The sequence below is a fragment of the Rhipicephalus microplus genome, chromosome 9 (assembly GCF_043290135.1).
Source record: "Rhipicephalus microplus isolate Deutch F79 chromosome 9, USDA_Rmic, whole genome shotgun sequence".
Lineage (NCBI taxonomy): Eukaryota > Metazoa > Arthropoda > Arachnida > Ixodida > Ixodidae > Rhipicephalus > Rhipicephalus microplus.
The window spans coordinates 125,604,523-125,628,897 of NC_134708.1; the positions used below are offsets into that span (position 1 = coordinate 125,604,523).

Sequence of the window (24,375 nt, forward strand, 5' to 3'; positions counted from 1 at the left end):
TACGTTGCAGTGAAGGATTTAATTTTCCCTCGTGCCTTGACTTTAGTCACCACTCATATAACCTCCTTCTAGTTAATTCAACCCGCTTAGTCTATTTGCCCTCCCTGTCCGTAAACCCCAGTGCTTTGAAAAACTCTGCGCTATCATCCTGAACTATAGGCTGAAGCCCTTTTCAGAACAATATCAAGTGTTCGACAGTTTCCTCCTCCTCTCCACATGCACTGCATACCGTGTCTACCCTTCGTATTTGGCCCAATATGCCTTGGTTCACAATACACCCGTCCAGGCCTAAAACAGTAGAGAACTACCACGAATATTATCACAGATTCTTTCTTTGGCAATTTCCTGCTTAAAAGTTTGACAGATCTCTAGTGCAGACTTCTTAATCATGCCGATTCTCCTCATGTCGTTCTCCGTTTTCTTCACCTCCTTTTTAACCGATAGTTCTTTTTACTTAGCCCCCTACTGTTTTCTAAATATTTACCCGTCAAATTTCTGATTAGCTTCCCCCGTTTTGTATCGAAATTCTTCATGTATAAGTAGCTGAAAACTTTCCTAGCCCAACGCTCCTGCCTCATTTCTCCCAATCGCTTCTCAAATTTTATCTTGCTGCTAGCTTCCCTTCCCTCAATTGATGTCCATCCCATATCACCTTGTACTCACTGATTTGGTGCAATCCCGCGAGCTCCTAAAGCAAGCCTACCTATTCATTGTTGCTCAATTTCTAATCTTGCTTGAACTTCTGATCTCATGCACAAGACCGCATTGCCCGACGTCAGACCAGGAACCATGACCTCTTTCCATATTCCTCTCACAGCATCATACCTAATTTAATTCCACAGTGCCCTAGTTTTTATCACTACTGCATTCCTGTTGCCTTTAGTCATTACGTATATCTCATGTTGCATTAGGGACTCGGTGCCATTGCTTATTCATGCGCCCAGACATTTGTATTTATCTGTTATCTCTAGCGCGACCTCCTGTATCCTAAGCTTCATTATCAATAAAAATCATAACTGCTGATTTTTTCTTACTGAATCTGAAATCTAACCTATATACGTCATTACCGCAGATGTCCATTATGCTCCGCAAATCTTCCTTGTTGTTGGCCATTAGCACTATATCATCTGCGTACATCAATACTGGTAGTGCCTGTTCAATAAGGTTTCCTTGTTTGACGAGAGAGAGGTTTAAGCCAAGTCTAGTTTCCTTTAATTTGGCCTCTAATCCTTGTAGGTACATCATGAATAACAGGAGTGACAGAGGACACCCCTGCCTAAGCCCCCGTTTTACCTCTGTGGGCTTGGATACCTGTTTTTCCCACTTTATAACTCCCTTGCTACTTTTATAAATATCTTTCAAAAGATTAGTGACTCCATCTTCCACACCTAGTGTGTCCATATTCCCCACAAGTCCTCTTGAACCACGCTATCGTACGCTCCCTTGATATCCGAAAATGCTAGCCACAGTGGCCTGTGTTGCTTTTCTGCTATTTCGATGCATTGCCTCAGTGAGAACAAATTGTCTCCCAACCACCTGTGTTTCCGAAACCTAATCTGCAGTTTCCCCAGCACCCCCTCAACCTCTATCCATGCCTGCACTCTTTCTTTTATAACCTGCATCGTCAGCCTATAGACCGCTGATGTCACTGTTATAGGATGGTAGTGGTTTATGCAAGCTTTGTCCCCATTTCCTTTGTAGATCATGCTCATCCTGCTAAGTTTTCATCCATCGGGGACTTTACTATAAGTTATTGTTTTGCTCGCTGCCTCTCTCAATGTCTGCTTAGACTTCGGATCCAATCTTTATGAGCATAATTCGAATGCCATCTGGGCCTGTTGATGTACTACTAGGAACCCTCTTCTCAACCCTTTCCCACTCTCGTTGGGATAATGGAGCCATTGTGCCACTCGATCTATCCTTGTCTATAGTGGTGCATAAGGCACTTATTTGTCGAATTTTCATGTCACCCTTGTTCTTACATAATCCATCGCTTAATCCCCTTCTAGCCTAGCACCTTGAGCTGTAGTTAAAAACCTCTGCTCTAGGCTTGTCTCATTTCTTAGGGAGTTTTGCAGCTGCATAATTTTGCAGCTGCTTTTTTATCCTTTTTGTGTACTTCTGCCAGCCACTGAGGCCCCTTTCTTATAATCTTTTCATTAATCAGAAGGGATGCTTCCTTTCTACAGCTTAGAAAGATGTCCCAATTTCTTTCAACATCATCTGTTGGTTCATCCCACTGCTTAGCATGTATGTGTTCCCTAGAGACTTCCTGACGTTTTGCTATGGCTCTCTTGACTTCCTCATCTCATGATCTCTTGGGTTTGTGTCTTCTTTCCCGAGATAACTTGTCACGTGCCTTAGCAAGCTCTAGCTCAAACAATCTAATTATATTCATGTATGTAAACACTTTTATCATCTTCAGTGATTACTTTCTCAATTTGTTTTGTGGCTATTTCTACTTGCCTTTCACAATAAAAATTTTCCTGTAGGTGCTCATCTTGTCTCCTTCCCACTTTCACTGCTCTTCCAAAACTTAGTTTGTGATCACTACCCAGACTTACGGAGCCACATTCATCTATGTACATTCCTCTGAGCCTATCATACATCCTACGTGGCATCAATACATAACCTACCGTCGACTGCAGCCTTCCTACCTCCCATGTTATTTGCCCTTCACACTTTTCAGTACTGTTGCAAATGATCAAATCATGCCTTTCACACATATCCATGATCATTTTGCCTGTTAAGTCAGTATACCCATCTATATCTTCTATGTGCGCATTCATATCTCCCAGTAAAATTATCTCACACTCTCCTCCTAATTCCTCAACGTCATTTGATATACACTCCACCATTGCACAGTTTTCTCCTCTGGCCTTTGCTCTCGTCCACAAGTACACCAAACCAAGGAGTGTCATCTGCCCAGCTACTTTCCTTCTTAACCATAAATCTTCCATGCATCCCTGCTTGACTCTTTGCCAACCCATACTTTTATATATATGAATGAACCAATTTTACCCCCATTTTTGCTGCCTTCTGTTTTCTTGCAGTATTCCCATACGTAGTCCGGATTGCAAGGTGGTTGCTCCATGTCTCGAAGATGTGTGTACACAACCCAATATACCATCAGCTCCTCCTGCCTCAACTGCTCTTCTATCTCTTGCCACTTCAACCTATTCTTGCCACCCTGCATGTTAATATAGCCTACGTCTGACTTAGCTCGGCTCTTGTGCTTCCGTCGATTTCTTCTCCCACGGATTCCGTGTGGCTTGAATATTTGTGTCCCTTTAGAACCGTCTTTAACTACACTGTTGGCCTCAGGGTTCTTGGTTCCCCTAAAAAAGCTGTGGCTTTACGACTAATTCTATAACCGACCCTCCTGCCCGTTGCCCCACTATAGTGAATGCCATCCTATGCAAAGGGGCGAGCGCCGGGCTCATACACGTCTTGGTTCACTTCCATTACGCTGTACCCGAGTTGCCGGCTCATACCCTAATCATACAGTTGGCGTCCACTGCCATCCTTTTAATCCCATGAGACTGCCCCCAGACCTGTGGAACTGTGCATATGGTCACATGCACACTCCCAGAGGCTTCTCGGAGTTTACGCATCCTATATTCTGTCTCTGAAGGTTCTAATACTTGCCCTTGAAAACATTGTTCGGGCCACGGCACTGCCGCTGCGGATCGACGCTCACCCATCATGTATCTGCAGGTGCTGCTTTTTGCCGTCGTGGGCCAGCTGTCGTCTGCTTCATCGGATGGCCTACCGACTACAGTCACCGAAGATTCTGGCGTGTGCTCGGGTACACCTTTGAGCAGCTTTTCCGCGCACCACAGCCCGTTTTTTCGGGTTTCGGATGGTTTGCCGCCAAATCTGGACTTTACGGTGTTCGCCGTCCGGCAACATGGTGCAACGTCGGCTGACCCACCCCTTCAAAAGCGCGCCGGCTGCATCGACACTTCGGGCCACGGCACTGCCGTTGCGGATCGACGCTCACCCATCATGTATCTGCAGGTGCTGCTTTTTGCCGTCGTGGGCCAGCTGTCGTCTGCTTCATCGGATGGCCTACCGACTACAGTCACCGAAGATTCTGGCGTGTGCTCGGGTACACCTTTGAGCAGCTTTTCCACGCACCACAGCCCGTTTTTTCGGGTTTCGGATGGTTTGCCGCCAAATCTGGACTTTACGGTGTTCGCCGTCCGGCAACATGGTGCAACGTCGGCTGACCCACCCCTTCAAAAGCGCGCCGGCTGCATCGACACTTCGGGCCACGGCACTGCCGCTGCGGATCGACGCTCACCCATCATGTATCTGCAGGTGCTGCTTTTTGCCGTCGTGGGCCAGCTGTCGTCTGCTTCATCGGATGGCCTACCGACTACAGTCACCGAAGATTCTGGCGTGTGCTCGGGTACACCTTTGAGCAGCTTTTCCGCGCACCACAGCCCGTTTTTTCGGGTTTCGGATGGTTTGCCGCCAAGTCTGGACTTTACGGTGTTCGCCGTCCGGCAACATGGTGCAACGTCGTCTGACCCACCCCTTCAAAAGCGCGCCGGCTGCATCGACACTTCGGGCCACGGCACTGCCGCGGCGGATCGACGCTCACCCATCATGTATCTGCAGGTGCTGCTTTTTGCGGTCGTGGGCCAGCTGTCGTCTGCTTCATCGGATGGCCTACCTACTACAGTCACCGAAGATTCTGGCGTGTGCTCGGGTACACCTTTGAGCAGCTTTTCCGCGCACCACAGCCCGTTTTTTCGGGTTTCGGATGGTTTGCCGCCAAATCTGGACTTTACGGTGTTCGCCGTCCGGCAACATGGTGCAACGTCGGCTGACCCACCCCTTCAAAAGCGCGCCGGCTGCATCGACACTTCGGGCCACGGCACTGCCGCTGCGGATCGACGCTCACCCATCATGTATCTGCAGGTGCTGCTTTTTGCCGTCGTGGGCCAGCTGTCGTCTGCTTCATCGGATGGCCTACCGACTACAGTCACCGAAGATTCTGGCGTGTGCTCGGGTACACCTTTGAGCAGCTTTTCCGCGCACCACAGCCCGTTTTTTCGGGTTTCGGATGGTTTGCCGCCAAATCTGGACTTTACGGTGTTCGCCGTCCGGCAACATGGTGCAACGTCGGCTGACCCACCCCTTCAAAAGCGCGCCGGCTGCATCGACACTTCGGGCCACGGCACTGCCGCTGCGGATCGACGCTCACCCATCATGTATCTGCAGGTTAGTTATTACAACTGTTGTTCCTACCGGAACGATGATATTTGCCTTTTGGTGGTGTCTTGGCCTTCTGGGTTTTTGAAATTTGCTCGGAGTGCAGCGCTGTTCCTCAGCCGCCTTTTGTTACTTCACGGTGACGTGGAGGAAAACCCTGGACCAATGAATAAGCCCCAGGAAGAAAAATTGAATTTCGTGTTCGATGCTATTAAGCGCCTAGAAAACAACAACGCTACTTTGCTGGAATCCGTAAATAAGGTTTTATTAATACATGCTGCTATTCAAAACGATGTCGAACAGCTCAAAACTCGGGTGCAGGCTATCGAATCTAAAATGCAAAACAACGATAAAAGCGTAATTCTACCAACCCACGATCATTTTTCTACATTACAAGACAAAATCGACGACCTGGAAAATAGATCTCGGCGTTCCAATGTTCTTTTCTTTGGCGTAGATGATAAAGAACCATCTGAAACGTGGGATGCAACTGAAGGTCTCGTTAGGGACTTTTGCGCGTCAAAGTTAGGCATAACAGTAGATTCCGTTGCCCGAGCTCACAGATTAGGTCGTTTTGTACGGGACAAAAAGAGACCCATTATAGCCAAGTTTTTCAACGATAGGGAAATCGAAGCAATTTTGAACAAAGGACCTAAACTAAAAAACACGCCCTTCAGCATCTCGCGCGATTACTCGGTGCCCGTTCGCGACAAGCGTCGAAAGCTTGCCCAGTTCAAGAGATCTGTAGCCAAGGAGGGTGACCGTTGCCGCCTTGTATTCACTAAGCTGTTCGTGAATGACGACATCTACGTGTGGGACACTGTAAATGAATGCGCTGTCCGATTAAATCCTCGTGAAAACGCACACGCGGCGAAAACCCCCGTAAACGACACGTGCAAATGACGTGGCTCTCCTACAAGAATTGAGTGTTCTTCGCCTCTCGTACCCCGCCCGATAGTCAAACATTTTCCATTCTTGTTTACAAATATCCGTAGTGTTCTTTCTAAAACTGTCCCTCTTTCTTCACTGATAGACTCGTTGTCAGCATCAGTAGTAATATTAACCGAAACATGGCTTAATGACACTGTTAGTGATAACAATATCTTTGTTTGTGCATCTGAATTCAACTTTTTTCGTTACGATCGAAAGCACCGAAGGGGCGGTGGTGTCCTCCTTGCCGTCAAGAATGATCTTGTTGTTACCCCCATCTCAGTATGTTCTTTTCTGGAATGTGCCTTTGTTTCCTTGAAGTGTGCTGGTAGCCATGTTATAATTGCTGTTTTTTACCGTCCCCCCGATATGGGCTGCATGTTTTCGGATGAATTTTCTCGTGTTCTGGGCGATATTCACACCCGTTTTCCGAACGCTGTACTAATCATTTTCGGTGATTTCAATTTTCCTGCCATTAACTGGAGTGCCCTTACTGTTCCACCAAGTGATGTTGAAGCGCACAAATTTTTGCAAAGTTGCCTGGACTTTTCTTTAACTCAACTCATCAATTTTCCTACACGCTGCTCAGCGACAAGTTCTAATACCCTTGACCTAATTTTAACAAATCAGCCCGATGTTTGCTCGAACATTAATATTTTTGATGGTCTTTCCGACCATGCGATTATTACCGGAAACTTGATTCGCCCACTGGTCGAAAGAATAGCAACTAACAAATCGATTAGGTGCTATAACAGAGGTAACTTTGATAGTATAAATAATGAATTGTCTGCCTTTTACGAAGAATTTATACATGGTCACCTCCAGCGCACCATTCAAGAAAACTGGTTGCTGTTAAAAAATAAACTTACTGGTCTCATCAATAAATTCATACCTGTCATCACGGTGAAAACCCGAAGCACGGTTCCTTGGTTTACTCAGCAGCTCCGACGGTTGAACAACAAAAAAAAACGTTTATTTAAACAGGCCGTCCAAAAGGATACCTTTAACTATTGGACGAAATACAAAAAATGCGATAAAGAATATCAGTCGCTTTTGAAATCTGCTCGCCGCCATTTCTTTAACCATGATTTATCATCTATACTTGCAAATAATCCCCGCAGATTCTGGCGCGTTGTTAACCCCAAATGTTATCCTGATATAGTCCTAAGCAATAACGATGGCGTTTCAGTTCCCACATCTCAATGCGCAGATGTCTTAAACCAGGCGTTTTCCTCAGTTTTTACCAGAGAAGACGTTTCAACCGCTCCCATATTGCATAGTTTCAGCAGCACAGTCATGCCGGAGATTGTTATCAGTGAGGCCGGTGTTCTGTCCCTTTTACAGAAACTAAAAATTTCTTCCACCTTGGATAATATAGGCTTAAATAATAAAATCCTGAAATCTATATCATTCAGTATCACCCCCTTCTTATGCGCTCTGTTTTCACAGTCTTTGTCTACCGGAACTCTACCCCAAGATTGGCTATCAGCTAAAGTCGTCCCCCTCTTCAAATCAGGTGAACGTTCCTCACCGCTAAATTACAGGCCCATTTCCTTAACTAGTACCATTTGCAAACTCATGGAGCATATCATACACACTCAAGTAATAAACTATCTCGAACGTCACAATATCATTTTCAATTTTCAGCACGGTTTTCGCAAGGGATTTTCATGCGACACCCAACTTGCCGGTTTTGTTCACGACCTTCATAAATCCATCGATGCTGGTTGCCAGGTCGACGCCATTTTCTTAGATTTTGCTAAAGCTTTTGACCGCGTTCCTCACCACAGATTACTACTAAAGCTAGAACAACTTAACATTCACCCTATAGTTCTTGCATGGATAAAAGCTTTTCTTTCCTCCAGGTCTCAATTCACCTTCGCTATGAATTTTTATTCTTCCTCTTTACCGGTAACATCTGGTGTACCTCAAGGCAGTGTTCTTGGTCCTCTACTCTTCCTCGTTTACATTAATGATCTACCCAATTCTTTATCTTCACACGTTCGACTTTTCGCGGACGACTGCGTAATATACCGTAACATTTCTTCTGATTCGGACCGCTTAGCTTTGCAATCTGACCTTAACAAAGTTAATCATTGGTGTTCAACTTGGCTTATGTCGTTAAATGTTTCTAAAACAAAGTGCATGTCCTTTACTAACGATGCTACACGTTTTCCTAGTCAATACTCGTTGAATAATATGACACTTGAGTTAACATCTACCTACAAGTACCTTGGTCTCCACTTTCAATCGAATCTATCTTGGCACCATCATATAGAAGTCACTCTTGCAGCTGCTAACCGGTCTCTCGGGTTACTGAAACGAAATCTTAAACAGGCTCCATCGCAGTTAAAAAAACTTGCTTTTACCACTTTAATTCGCCCTAAAATAGAATATGCCAGTGCCATTTGGGATCCTCATCAAGCCTACATCGTATTAAATATTGAATCTTTGCAAAACCGAGCTGCTCGTTTCATTTACTCCGATTATTCTACCTATTCCAGCGTAAATAACTTAAAAAACCGTGCTGAGCTAGAGGATTTGGCCACTCGTCGGAAATATGCACGCCTATCACTTTTTCACAAACTTTACAATCACCCATCATTACATGACAGTTTCTTTGAACCCGCCTGTTCCATCTTTCCCCGCCGTGATCATCCTAACAAAGTCAAACGCCCGCTATCTCGCACCCTTCGGTTCGCTCAGTCATTCATCCCGCGCACTATTATTGAGTGGAACAGTTTGCCTGCACATATTGCCACCGAGAAAGACTCGGTAAAGTTTTCAGAGCTCATGCGCACTACGGTGACTAACTAAATATTTTTTGCCTTTGTTGTTTTGTTTTCTTTCGTTTTTTAACTATTGTATAACGCCATGCAATTGCTGCCCGTATTCATGGTTTGTGCTTTGTTGCGGTTGTCAGGTTGCACTGTATCTCGCTGTACTGCTTTTTTTTCTGTTTTGTTGTATTGGCCCCATGTATTGTATTCCCCATGTATTTCTGTATGTTGTATTGGCAAACCATGTTGTATTGGCCCCCCCCCCCCCCCTATGTAATACCCTCTTCTAGAGGGCCTTTAGGGGTAACCTGAATAAATAAATAAATAAATAAATAAATTGAGCCCAGCATGAATAATGACGTGATTTTCTCCCTCCATGCTGTCCTCTACAACCTCCTGACCTTTGGCCAGTGCATCCACCATGCTCTTTTCTGACTGGGCCTCCACCCTCACTCTCCGATCTTCCTTCACTGTCATGAAGACGTCATCCCTAACTCCGGCCACGTTAGAGTCCCCCATCACTAGGTTCCTTCTGAGCTCCAATCACTGGCTTCCAGCTTGTGATGGCGTCCCTGTTTGCTTCACCTGTTTCTCTCTCTGCCGTCTGTTCTGTTTTCCCACCCTGCTCGAAGACTGCCGTGCCACGGAGCTGAATGTTCTCGGAGCCTCCGTGCTGTGGCCAGTCTTTGCGGCCTCCTAACCTCCGTTCTCTCCTGTTTCTTCCCGCCTGTTGCCTTCTGCGCTACCCAAGTCTTCCGTCTCACACCACACGGGGCCGGGGCAAAGTGCCATTAGCTCCCTCACCCGCTGCTCGAGCTCAGTCTGCTCTTCCCGTTCTTTTTGAAGGTCACCCTTCATTTGCTCTAAAGGACTGGCGGTAGCCTCCTCCCGCTCACGTGACGCTCGCTTTTTTTAAGTTCTATCCTCTGCTCCCGTTCCGCCCTAAGCTCCCCCGGAAGCTCCTCGATGCTAGCCTCCATGCGCTGCACGGCCGCCTTCACTTACTCGCACAGCCTGCACACGAAGCTCGCCTTCTGCTGATATATTTAAAACGCGATAACGAAAGGGCGACACAGAGACAAGAAGGAGACGAAGGACACCAGCACTCGTGTCCTTCGCGTCGTTCTTGTGTCTGTGTCGTTGTTTTGTTCTCGCGCTATATATATATATCGTCATGCCTTATCAACTAGCCCAAGCTGCCACACTTTGCCTACTGCGCGTCGTCCAAACTCATGAATGCTGTCTTGTACAAGTAGAACCAGCGCTTGCATTCTTCGCACCGCACTAGCTCGCTCTCGCCCGTGGTTTTCTTAGCCTCCTTAGCCATCACCCAACAGCCCATCAACCGAGCGCCCGACAACCCAAGTTCAACCCTAATTCCGCTATCCAGCCTCTTAAGCTAGCTCTCCTACTTGAACTGTTTGAAGCTGCCGCCTACCTCTCACACACACGTGTTCAATTTCGCAAGTAGCCTCTCACTAGGTCCACTTCGTGTTCGGCTCTGGCTGTTTAACAGCTAACCGGGTGCAGCGAACTTCTTGAAAACAGCCGCCTACCCCGTTCACGTGGTCGACGCCACTGCAACGTTGCCCGTGTCCCACACCTACAGTACTCGCAATTCAAGTTATTGATTAGGAGAGAATAAATATTAATGGTGTTCACAAACACAAAGAAATAAAGTAAAACTTATCTCTCGTTGCGCGCTGTTCCTGCACCAACCGACCTGCTCCGAGCGAGCGGGCGGGCGGAGGAACAACGCCACCTAGGTGTGTTGGGAGGAGCCGACAGCTGCTGCGAATGAGGGAGAGAGTCACGTTAACGCGCAGCTGCACGGAGGAAAGAAAAAAAAAAAAAACTTAGGAGAGGCCCTGACGTCACTCGTTGTGAAGCCGTGGTGAAGCCGGAAGTCGGCCATAATTACTGGGCAAATTCTTCTCTCTTGTTTACATCTGAATATAAAGCAGAAGGCATGACTCTCTGTCCAGCTCGGAAAGCACGTGGGCTGCGCAGCGCGCGTGTCGTGACAATTCGAAACTAATGGAACGGGGCTCAACACTCTGGGCCAGCGCGACGCCTTCAGCGAAATCGTTTCGTCCGAGTATTAACGGCGAGTAACAGCTCGCCGACAACGAAGCAAGTACAAGAGAACGCGCGCTAAATGGACTGACAACATCGAGTATTTTAACGTCATCAATTCAGCCACCGTACCGACAACACGATTGGTCGTGCGCCTTCTACGGTTGCACTCCGCCATGCGACCGATGGAGCGTCAGGCCACAGTGCCCGTGTTACGCGTGAAACTCACCGGCGACCGCATTCTGCGACTGTGATGACTCGGAGCAGGGTGCATGTGACACTTGAACGCACTTGCTCTAACGTCGAGATTAAAATGCTGGGGGCGAGTATAACAGGCGGAACAAAAAAGGTTTTTTAATACACACATGCAAGCTGTTACTGTACACATGCCGAACACAAAACTACGTATGCGCTCATGGTCCTCATTGCGTCTTGCTGGCACAACAGTTTCGTTCGTTGCCACAAGCAGGAGCACTGGCCAACCGCCACTGACCTGCAAGGCGTTCGTCGTCGTTCCGCTTCGTCATGGTGCACAACGGAATTTCGCTGAACACTTGAAATGCTTCATCCGCGTCATCTGCCACACGACACATAGATATGTGCTCGTTCTGCCCACTGCTCAGGCCCTGTGGTGGACGAAACGTTTTGTAAACGTTGCTAAGAGTACAGGAACTGCCAGGAGAACACTGCGTAATCAATAACCCGGCCAAAGCGCGGATATTGTCCGTCACGACTCACACGAGACCTGTCTTTTTGTCTTTCTACTCTGTCATCATGCAGTTTGAATGTATCAGAACAATACGATGGGCTTGACACGTGTTTGAAGTATGCATCCAGGGAGTTCGCTTGGTTTCTAAGGATGTTACCCTCTGTGTGTACTAAAGGAAGTGAGTGTGTCTGTCGGCCTCTTATCCTAATTACTCTGTTCCAGAACTTAGTCTCATAGGTATAGGTATTGTACAGGGATGAATACCTGATAAAAACTTCAGCCAGCTTTCCCTCCTAGCTTGTCGGCACTTTCTTCACCCTTGAGACTTTACTTGTTTGAAATTGATCAGATTCTTTGCAGTTGTATAGTCGTGCAGTAGACCCCACGCTTTATTCTGCTTTTTGCGAGCGTTACTGCAGTCGTCGTTCTAGGACGGGACGCGACGTCGGCAGGGACAAATTGTCTGGGGAATACTTTTTCAAAAAGCGTCAATAATAAAAGCGACAAAATGCACAGCAGCAGAGTCAATTCCTAGCGAGGAAATCTCGGCGCACAATATAGTACTAAGATTGTGGTACTTCTCCCAATCAGCTCTGTGTACCTTTCAAGTTAGAGCCTGTGGTAGGAATTCGTTTTCTTTTGGCGTTCTCAGTATTATGGAAAAGTGATCACTCCTATAGGTGTTTTTAATAACATCCAAATTAAAATCAGGTTAAAATGTAGGAGAAACTATGTACGAGTATGTTTTGTTCGCAAGGCTAAAAAATGTTGGTTCTTTTTAATTTAAAATGCATGCATCTGTGAAAAAAAAGTTCTCAATCAAGCGGCCTCGCGCATCACTCCTCGAGTCACCCCACAAAGGGCTGTCGGCATCAAAATCGCTAAAGACGATGTATGGTTCAAGTATTTGGTCCATGAAAAACTAAAATTCTTGCTTCTACAGCTGATAATAAGGGGAGATGTACGCTGAGCAAATGGTAACAAGTTTGCTTAAGACTACAGCAAGAACGGCCACTGCTTCGAGGGCCGCCTGTATCTGCCAACCTTGGCACGCTATGCATTTGTCTAATATAATAACAACACCACCTGATGATGCGATAGCGTCATCTCGATTTTTGCGGAAGATGATATGGTCTCTAAGAAAATTCTTGTGTTTTGATTTCAAGTGTGTTTCCTGTACATACAGCACTTTTGGTGTGTGTTTGTTAAAAAATTCTTGGACACATCCGAGGTGTTTAAGCAGTCCTCTGAAGTTACGTTGTGTAATTTGTGTTTCCGTATTGCGTGTAAAGTGGTGCTGTGAGTACGGATTAGGAGTGAGTTAATTTACAGAGCCTTTAGGAGGTCCTGTGATTGGTATATTGCCTTTCTTGCAGTGGTCGAGGTGTTCTCATCGCTCTTTCGGCACAGTCTGCGCCGGTGGACCAGTGGTGTCCATCGCCTCTGGTAAGGCGCCAGACAGTCGTGTACGTAAGGTAGGCTTTGTCGGCGAATGACTTCTGTAGGAAAGTGTGAGTTGTACGCTGTCGGGCTTCCCTGAAATTGACGTTTGCTTGGAATTTAATTGTGAGAATTTCTTTTTCTCTTTTCACTGCTGAGCATGAGCGGGAATATGCGGGATGGTCACCAATACAATTCGCACAATGGGTCTCAGCCTCAATTTTTCAGTCATCAGCAGAGTGCCCTGTGGTGGCGCACCTTGTGCCCATGAGCTGCCCTCGACAGCTTTGGGAAGCATGGCCAAACAGTTGGCACTTGAAACAACACTTGGGGTTTGGTTAATATGGTCAGACACGTAGCATGAGACAGCCTGTAGAGGCTGTCTCTGGGAGTGTGTTTGCTTCATACGTCAGTATGATGTGTTTTGTGGGGAGTTGTGGTATATCAGTGACGAAATGCGGTAACGCCACGTACAGTTGCGCGCACTGTTCTATCAGTTTTCTCCCTCGCCCCCCAAACCGTTCGTAAGCCGCTGTGAGGGCCTAGATGTAAGCAACTCTGTAATTTTGCCTTGCGTTGTCCACCGGCAGCCAGGCGGCTGTCCGGCTACTTTGGTATGCAATAAAGGCACGCTGCTTGACCGGCTGATTTCCTTCTAAGCGGCGTGTATGACCCACAACAGGAGTTCTGCATTATTTCGCCTGATTTTAAGGCGCTGCACATCTTGCTGGTCTACAAGAGCTTCATCCGATACGACACCTTTCACTGTTTTTAATGTGCGGTGAGCGGTAACGGTGAGAGGTTTGTCCCCTTTTGCAACAAGGTTGTTTTGTTTCCGAAGCTCGATTTTGTCGTTGACTTCTATTAGCAGGTCCCCACTGGGCATCTTAGTGGCTTGTAACCAGCGCCAATGGTATCAGTATGGTATTAGTGAGGCATCTTGAAACTAGAAGCGATGATATGTTTGTTGCTTTCTTTCCTGTGGTTTCACAATCTGTGCCATGATATTTTGGGAAGAAGTCTTGATTCTTCACTACACACTGCGATTACGATGGTGGGCAGTGTCTTGTGGCGTAAGGACCAAAGGGAAACTGTGAGGCTGCTTCGGTGCGTACCCTTTTCTGGACGAGATCACTTAGGGAGGGGTTTGGTGATTGCATGGAAAAAAGTGTTTGTTCGGCAACCGCGCCTACCGCCGAGCACGAAGTTCAACTAGGGGACGTGGCAGAGCATGTGAACAAGTCTGCGCAACGCCAACAGTTCACTGTCACTATAACCTAATATGGTTTATCCAAGGTTGGATAAGCACACAAGGTTAACCCTCGCCACCAGGAAAAGTAGAAGCAACTAGAAGAGAAGACCGGACAGATAAAATGTGTGAGAGAAAGGCGAAGATGACGGGAGTTAGAGACAGGAAAAGGCGGCTGTCGGTTTTTTTTCCTGTCAGGTCTGTCTACGGGTGCCGTCTACGTGAAGCTGGGGCCAAAGGGGTGCATTACTTCTGCCGGGGGGCCTTTAAGGTCCAGTCACCCGGCTTCGGCTCAACCCCCAGGATCCCCTTTTCGCCGTACACGGCAAATCCACGAACGGCTAGGCTTGGGAAAAAGTTGAAGCCCCCCCCCCCCCCCACCCACCCCACCCTTTAGCTTGGGTACGTGGTGTCGCTACGCACCAAACGCCTACTTCTTGCGCAGACGCCCCTGCGGGTTAAGAAGAAAGGTTTAGAGTATGTATGTGCCAATGGAGCCTCATTTGAGAGAACTTTGGATTTGTATTTAGCCCATTTTAAAGAAAGCTCCTCGAATGTTGGTCATAGATTACCAGTAATGTTTCCCTAATAACTTTCAATGGACACTGAAGCAACATGCAAAAAAGTACAAAAAAGTTTCCCCGTACTCTATCGACCATGTTCAGACCATCTTGAGACCATTTACCTAACAATTTAATGACTATTCGCCACCGAAAACCAATAGCAATGTCTGTAGCAACGTTCAAGGGACTCTAAAACAATAATAAATTAATTGTTGTTACGCTGTTTTGTCTACAATTGTCATCGAACTTTTAATAATGTATCGTGCCTAATGAGGATTAATGTAACGTCGAATGTAAATGCATGCACTTCTGCCCTACATGGTCCAGTCACCTTCGTTTGCATTAAAAAGTCTACACCTACACCTGGTTGCCCTAAAATATTGAGAATGATTTCAATTAGCATTATAGCTTAAGAGCTTCTGTAAAGTCAATAAAGCTTTTAGGAGCTTACTCTGTTTGCGGCGGGGGGGGGGGGATGTCTCTCTTCGTTGCGCTGGTGTGTACGCTAGTGCTCATTGAGCCCGCTAGACCGCAGCTGTGTTCTTCGTTACAAGAGCACTCATAGTTAGTGTGCCGCCACGCAAGCGACGCTCGCTCCAATTCCAGGGAACAAAGTTTGGCCTCAATAAAGGAAGCTGTGCGACCCGAGCTACTTGAACTAGACGCTATCACTTGCAAATACAAGCGTGGCGTCTCACAGCTGGAACAGGGGCACAGAAGGACACTTGTTAAGCTTCCCACGGGGCGACGTGATATGTCCGCGACAGCGCGTAAAACCGGCGATTCAGAAGAGACATCCTCTCCGAACCCATGACGGCGCAACTGCCTCGAAGCCCAAACATAATATAGTGGAACTGCAGAAGCTTCCGTCGTAAAGCGGCATCGCTGCAACAATACATAGATACGCTAGATCAGAAACCCGACATCATAGCGCTGCAATACACCCTAGTTCCTGATATCAGATTTTCGCCATACTCAACACATTGCAATTGTTCTCCCACCCGACGACAAGACTTTTTTTTAGGCATCCCGCTTTGTGAATCCGTGTGGATTGACTTTAACCATTCTTTTGTAAAAGATAATCAGAACATCATTTTTATTGTATTTACTGTTCCCCTTCTTCAAGCGCAAATGATTTCATTTCTCTCTTTAGGACACCATTTTGCATCAGCTGTCATCTGAAAAGAAGTGCCTTATCTTGGTGGTAGATATCAATATTAATTTTCTTAAATCTAACCATTGTTCAAGTACGGATTATATCGACTATTTCAGTGGTTATGGCTTTGAGCATCTTTATTCCATCGGCTACTAGATGTCCCCTTTATGATGGTGCTTCATTACTTGATTATGCCATCTGTAAGTTTTCACCATCTCCTTCTGCAGGAGTAATTGATGTGAATATAACTGATCATTATCCTAATTTTCTGTCATTTAGTGTCATGAAGCCATATAAAACCTTCGCTTGTTACTTCCATACTGGACCAGGAATTGTTCTTCTCTGCTATGCGCAGTATTGATTGGTCACGTGTTACATTGATATGCAGTGTAGACGAGGCATTCAACTTGTTTGCTGTCCTTTTCCTTAAAGCTGTAGAAGAGTGTACAAAAACAGTAAAATGTAACAAGAAGTATAAATATCCTTGATTGATTGATTGATATATGGGGTTTAACGTCCCAAAACCACCATATGATTATGAGAGACGCCGCAGTGGAGGGCTCCGGAAATTTCGACCGCCTGGAGTTCTTTAACGTGCACCCAAATCTGAGCACACGGGCCTACAACATTTCCGCCTCCATCGGAAATGCAGCCGCCGCAGCCGGGATTCGAATCCACGACCTGCGGGTCAGCAGCCGAGTACCTTAGCCACTAGACCACCACGGCGGGGCGTATAAATATCCTAGGAACCCATGGCTTCCCAAGGACTGCTTAAAAGTATACGCAAAAAAGATAACCTTTATTGAAAACTCAAAAAAAAACTCATTCAATGCTGCTTTAGCTTCTCGTTACAACAAATATTTTAATGTTCTTTTATGTCTCTTGAAAAATGCTAAAAAAGTACTATAATGAACACTTATCTATGGAGAATAACAACTTTGAAATGCATTCGCAACTGTTAATTGATTTTCTAAACCGATCGTCACATAGCTCATCTTCGTAGAAAGTGACGTATAACGAAATTACACATGATAACCCTGAAAGTGTTGTTGATGCTTTTAGTAGCTACATTTTTGAAAATTTTAGTCGGGAACAAAGAAGGTGTCACTGTAATCTACAGCGTTCTAACCAATCTTTTTTTTCTTTTTCCCGTTAGCCCTGAACATGTACCGACAGCAATCAAAACTCTTAAGGAGACAAGCCGTGGTATAGATAATATTTGAGCACGCCATATAAAACTTGTAGTAGATGTCATTTGCAATGCGCAAGGTGAAATCATAAATCTTGCGTTCAAGCATGCCATTTTTCCTTCTTTGCTAAAGATAGCCAAAGTACTTTAGGTGTTTAAAAAGGTGATCAACACTGTTTCTAATTATCGTCCAATCTGTATTCTTTCTTCCCTCAGTAATGTCATCAAAAGTTATTCATAGTTCGGCTTAACAAGTACCTGAGTAAGTTTAACGTGTTGAAGTCTTGTCGACTTGGTTTTCGCTCTGGAAGTCAACTAACCTTCCCTTCTTTCCCTTTCTCACTACATCAAACACTCGATTGATTCAGGGTGCATCGTAAGGTCAGTTCTCCTGGATTTTTCAGACGTTCGACACAGTTATTCATCTCGTTTTGTCCAAGAAGGTTGAAGCTTACGGTATCACAGGTCCATACCTCAAAGTATTAAACAGTTCTCTGGCTAATAGATGCCGTTTTGCTTTTCATATTCGGTTTTCAGCTCTGGCTCCTGCTTGATTTTCATTCAATTGTAACCATAACCGAGAGTCCCGTTGCAGTCGCGTACTTTGGGACTCTCGCCTGTATATTTTATATCTTGTATTTACTCTTCTTGTCTTAACGAAACTCATCTGATTGAATAAAAATAACACATCGGTCTGCATTTTAGTTCACGACACCTGCACTGCGATCATGGTAGATATCAACCTGCGTAATACAAAGTTTGAGTACGTCACAGCAATCGGTATACGTACTCAATATATACAGTCGACCAAAGTCGTAGAAACAAACCTTCATCGAGGTCTTCCACAAAGCCAGGAAACGAGCTCTAGATGCTCCCCTGCTTATTGTAGGTGAATTCATTGCCAGACACCTTTGTCGTGGTTATCCACAGGAGGACACCAAAAGACGAAAACTGTATGACCTCATGACTCTTGAAAGTATCACTCTCCTCACCAAACCAACCTAACTCACTCACACGGGTAACAGTGTTTCGAGAGATACCTGTCCCGACTTAACGATGGGCATCAACCTTCCTCAGCCACGCTGTTGGAACTCAAAAGAGAACGTCGGGAGTGATCATTTCATGATTCAGACATCCATATCGTATGGCAAACACAAGAAACATCAAAAGACAGTCAAGCTAACAGATTAGGCAGCCTTCCACAAAACAGAGAACTTTCCCTTTTGTCAAACTCCCACATCATACTCTGAATGGGCTTGCACCTTACTGAAACTTGAGGACGCGTTTACCAAAACGATTGCAACTACATTCGAAGCACCGGCAGTTGATGTCCTTCTCTTGCACTTATGGGAGGCCTGGCGCCTACTCACAAGGCGCTGGAAACGATAGAGGCTCAATCGTCGACTCAGGACACGTATTGCCGCCTTCACCGCTAAGGCAAAGAAATATGCGATCACATTCGGTAAAGAAATGTGGTTCTCAAAATGTGACTCCCTTACCGGACCTCTTCATACCAAATGTGCCTGGCACCTCCTTCGCCACCAGATTGACCGAGATTCTAATAGAGACACCACGAGAAGAAGCCTTCAGATGGCTATACACGGCTTTCCTGGTGATAACGCGAACTTACTACATGCCCTACAGGCGAAGTACGTCCACACCACGCGGCATCACGTACCTCTGATTGGCGGCCCAGATAATCCGGAACTTTCAAAAGTGTTCACGGTCATCGAAGTGAAAGCGGCGATACAAAGCATGAAGAAGGGCACCGCCCCGGGACCTGCTCAAATATGAATAGGGCTTCTCTCTAACCTAACCGATGACATGACCCAACTGCTAGTAGACAAAATAAACCAGTACTGGGACGCCGGAACGCTTTCTACAGAGTGGAAATCTGCTGAGCTTACTTTCGAACTGAAAGCCAGCAATGTCCTCAACATTGATAATCTGCGTCCCATATCCCTCACGTCATGCGCTGGTAAGGTGATGAAAAAGGTCATACAAATGAGGCTAACCGAATATCTAGAAAAACAGAGCCTCCTGCCTGACATTACGTACGGCTTTCGTCTCTACCTGTCGGCAGGGCATGAGATTGTCAACCCACCCAGCGGAAAAACTCAGGCGGAGAGAGCCATTTTTTGCAATTGATTTCAAGGTTGCATTTTATAAAGTTCGGCACTACACTAGCTTGGAAAGATTATGTGCACGCAAGTGTGGCCCAAAATCATTCGTATATGTGCGGTACATTCTTACTGACAGAAGGGTCACTATCCGCATTGGGGACCTTAAATCGCAGCCCATCACCACGGGTGATTTCGGTACCCTTCAAGGGGCTGTCCTCTTCCCGCTCCTCATCAATATCACCCTTATGCTCCTCTCGGAGGCCTTAAATAAAATGCCAGAAGTACGTCATGCCATCTATTTTGATGACGTTACAATTTGGTGTCGCTCTGGCAATCTGGGCTAGATAGGAAGAGCCCTCAGACAGGCTTCCTTCGTTGTAAAAGGGATATGGCGCAAGAGCAGTCTGGAGTGCTACCCCACTAAATCCACAATTCTTGTACATAAAATGAAGTACCTGTCACTTTCTCCCTCAACGTACAACTCAATGAATCACACACACACACACACACACACACACACACACACACACACACACACACACACACACACACACACACACACACACACACACACACACACGCACACGCACACGCACACACACACCATAGTGCAGTTTCTGCGCCAATAAAACAGCTACCCTGTACCAAAGGGTATGGGAGTGTCCCCTTTAAAATCCCCCTTTGCAACCCAGAACAACGTATCATGGAAGGGTGGGAGGCAGCTCTGTCCAGCTCGGAACCGAAGAGCCAAGAGGCCCTCGTAAAACGTGTGAGGCCAGCGGCCCGCGCCAATGAGATTTCGTACTAAGGATCCCACTCGCCTATATACTGCCGCAGAAGAGCATGATAAACGTTTTATTCACTCTAGCTCCAATCTCGGCGCGTGTTCTAGTTGGGTAGGAGACCACTTAGTGGCAGCGCCTATATACAGTGCTCACTCTCGGTGCGCTTCCTTTGTTTTTCGCTGAACATCACTCAATGCGTGTCGATACCACTGCCCACTATGAACATCGCAGAAGCCAAGATGGTGGCGCGAAGAGCTTGCACTGATTCTTTAGCGCGGGCTCACCGTCAGGACCCCTCTAGAACTTTCCACTACATCTCATAATTCAAGATCTTCGGGCTTTGTACATTACGGATCACAACGCCACTTTACTGAAAGTAAAACGTTCCTCCAAGCTTATGTGATCAATAAATGAGCTCTTGAACAAAAATGTATATACTACGTCAGTATGTACATATATAGTACATTGATATGTAAATAACACACTTTGTTTATTTAACGAGTATATACTCTCACACCACTACAATTCTCATGTCACCTCTTTATATGGCGATGATTGAGCACACAGAGTTTAACGGATTCAACCTCTGGAGCAAGCTCCTTCATCATCATTCACTTCGTAGATATGCGGGAATTTTTTATAACATAAATCTTAAACGCACCGCATGCTTGAAATTGTGTTAGATACAGCGGGGCACTTTTGTAAGTTTACCTAATATATTAAAGTGTATGTCATTGTCAAGAAACGTTCACAAAAAATATATCTTAAATGTGTGCCACTACCTTTGCATACACGTCAACTATATCTACGCCTGAAGTTAGTGATTGCAGTTCCAACGAACGTTAGCAGAGTTCCTGTCAAATATAAGAGAACACATATTTTAATTAAAAAGTTCACTTTTAACACCATTTGTGATTGAATGTATAACTTCTGGAGAAGCATTTAATGCATAACCTGTCTACAGCATTACATTACGACAGTTTCATAGTAAGGAAATGATCATTTACAAAAACAAAAATATTCATACAAGCACAATATACATACTAGGGGACGTCAAAAAGTAAGGCAGGTTATACTATGCCTCAGGCTACGCTTCGTTTACAGTACCAGTATCGAGCACTGAATTTCTGTCGTGTGCAAAAGTTCTATGGAACGTGTCGCTTTTAATGCTGCTTTAGTCGTTAAAAGTATGAGTTGGAATTCGAATTGCTCAACGCCGTATGTGCAGTACAAACTTGGCTTGAAGTGAATTTCATACGCTTGAAGCCTTCCAAATATTTGGCATTGAGACAGACGTCATTGATGCTGTGCACAACTGACTACAGGTGCAACCGATTTTTTTTCCCAGTGGAATAGAAAATCTTGTGAAACTTAGGGCACAAGTGCACTGCAGGAAAGTTACGAAGAAAATATAGTATGTTTCGGTTGGCCATTATCAGAATAAATGCAAATTTTCTTGAAAATTGCCTTTTGAATTCGTCTGATACATTGTATAGAAAATAAATAGTTTGCAACCATAAGACATCAAGTAAAAAATAGTATACTAACACTACACACACATCTGAAGAAGAATATAAATTGCAAATTCAGTGTGTGGTGCTATTTGTGTAAATGTGCGTGCTTTTACAAAAATGTTTAAACGAATGACAGTGAACTTGTCCAAGCCTTATTTACAGTTCACTCTAATTGTGCATACACTTGTGGGTTAAAAATAACAAAACTGAACACGGTAATGTAATTGGCGTTCGAGTAACTTATGTCATCATTCGAACGCTTGCACATTACAATATAACAGCTCGTCACAGTTGCTTACGCAATCAATCTTCAGCTGCTCAGGCGACTTTGATTCCTTCGAAGGAAGCGGGGCCATGGACTTTCTCTACAGTGCATTTGTACCCAGAAGTCTAAATTAAAAACAGCGGTAATTTGTGAAAGTTACAAGACAGAGCGTAACGCACAATATGCCGCCATAAGGCTCTAATTTTCTTACTTCTGTGTGAGTACAAATAAATGCAGTGCATGGCCAGCACATCCAGTGGCACCTGACTCTAGCGAGAAGTGAAAAAAAAGCAAGTTGGATAATGAATGCAAAAAAGCATATTGTGGCTGAAGTTTTTATATTTTTGATGTCAAACATCTGAACCTTACATTATCCTTTTAGTTGTTTTTTCCTTCACTTCGCAAGGAAACGAACAGCCAGATAATCTACAGGAGTTGACTGTAAATAGTGAGCTCATATCAGGCACGGCATTAGCTGATGCCCTTAACAACTATTTGGTATCACTCGTAAGTAGTTCTTATGATCCCCAATGCATAGATTATCTAAAGCTAAAACTTGTTCAAAGTGCATTCCTCAACCCGACTGACACTCAAGAGGTACAAAGCATGTTTCGTAGTATTCGAAATAGTAAAAGTTGCGATATGAATGATCGGCAGATTCGTTCAGAAAAACACGTACTAGATCTAATCAGTCCTGTCTTGGAGAATGTGTACAATCTTTCGCTGGCGAATGACTCATTTTCAAAGCGCGCGCGAATCGCGAATGTAACAGCACTTTTAGGGGCGAAGCTCCTTAGGGCGTGGGCTGTGCGTCCCCTGTAGCCTGTATGTAGCCACCTCTAGTTTAGTTCTTGCAGTGTTCACTAGATGGCGGTACCGTCTCCTGTATGTAGCCACCTCTCGTTTAGTTCTTGTAGTGTTTACTAGATGGTGGTACTTGTAGCTGATGATGAAAAGATGCAAGATGTTATAAACTAGAAAGCGGTACTTGTAGTTGATGAAAGACGCGAGATCTTATAAAATAGGAATGATGTCACATATGGCGCGTGTCATTGGTTGAAGGCAATCGTTCGATTAAGTGCGGCGACGTACGCTAGGGGGAGCGATGTAATAAAATTGAGTGGGCAAAATGTAAAGAGGATTCATGGTTTACCAGGTTTACCTCCAGAGCTTCGCCCACTCATCATCATTCACTTCGTGGATATGGCGGAATTTTTTTAAACCTGGTGACAGTAACAAGTTTTCCAACTATAGACCAATATGAATCCTGCCAAATTTTCTAAATGTCTTGAAAAGCTGTTACACGTAAGAATAACGTCATTTGGTAACAAGAACAATCTACTTACAGATTTTCAATTTTAGATTTAGAAAAAGTCACTCAACTGAGCTAGCATTATTGACTTAAAAAGGAATAATTCTGCGAGGCTCTGAAGAAAATTTGGTTACCCTTGGTATTTCAATCGATTTTGCAAAGGCCTTCGATACCATAAATCTCAACACTTTATAACAACCAGATATCTACAGTTTGAGGGTACATTTCTGAACTTCATCAAATGCTATCTGCAGTATAGGTATCGAACTGTTGTTATAGGCAAGAAGTATTAAAAAATTACCGATACGTGCTAGGGTTCCGCAAGGAAGCATTCTAGGCCACTATTGTTCAACCTTTATACAAACGATTTAACGAATATCAACACTACGGCGTGGTTTGTTGTATATGCGGACGACACCAGTTTATTTAAGATGTCCAGAAACGTTGGAGAGCTAGTCAGTACTGCCAATGATACTCTAGCACAAATAAACTAGCTGCCTTTATCAAACTCCCTAACTACAAAGCAACCAAAATGAAAAGTTTGCTTTTTAAACCAAATAACAACAACAAAAGGTCCGTAAATGTCTTCAAACAGGAACCTCCATGATAGAAGTAGTGCCTTCAGTCAAGAGTCCTGGTGTCATTTTTCACGAAAACAAGGTATGAAGTAAACATGTCAACATTATTGCCAACAAGCTTGCTCGAGTTACAGGTATACTAGTAAGATTACGCCTGTTGTTGCCATTGAAACTGAAGCTCTTACATTAAAATTCTCTTCTTCTATCCCATATCAACTACTGCCATCTCATATGAGGCAACACAACCAGCTCGAACACCAGCATTCTATTCATGTTGCAAAAAAAAAAACAAAAGCCGTTAAAACAATTTCGAATGCTCCATTTGATGCACACAAATATTCTATAATTGGCCATACAGATCTAATGCCAATAAAGGGAGTGTTCAATATGATTTTGTAGAAACGAATTTTTATGGAAAGAAAAAATAGCATAGGTTTTCTATAGCATCTGTCACGGCTAACATTAAATTAAAGCACCTTCAAT

At 44.9% G+C, this 24,375-nt stretch overlaps 2 protein-coding genes across 2 annotated transcripts in view; one reads left to right on the forward strand and one right to left on the reverse strand.

Moving 5' to 3' along the window:
* The window catches only part of LOC119163047 (uncharacterized), a 512,110-nt gene that overhangs the window by 477,233 nt on the left and 10,502 nt on the right, over positions 1–24,375 (reverse strand). The window lies entirely within an intron of this gene.
* On the forward strand, positions 3,678–14,225 carry LOC142771453 (uncharacterized). Its single transcript, XM_075872920.1, has 2 exons — positions 3,678–5,232; positions 13,095–14,225. Exons 1-2 carry the CDS (start codon positions 3,706–3,708, stop codon positions 13,212–13,214), a joined length of 1,647 nt encoding a protein of 548 aa, XP_075729035.1. The 5' UTR covers positions 3,678–3,705; the 3' UTR covers positions 13,215–14,225.

What these genes read in the sequence shown, in the direction of transcription:
- LOC142771453 (XM_075872920.1), top strand. Translation starts at nt 3,706, where the DNA reads ATGTATCTGCAGGTGCTGCTTTTTGCCGTCGTGGGCCAGCTGTCGTCT. An exon ending in CACCCATCATGTATCTGCAG is followed by an intron (nt 5,233 to 13,094) that starts GTTAGTTATTAC and finishes CCTTTCTTGCAG; the next exon opens with TGGTCGAGGTGTTCTCATCG.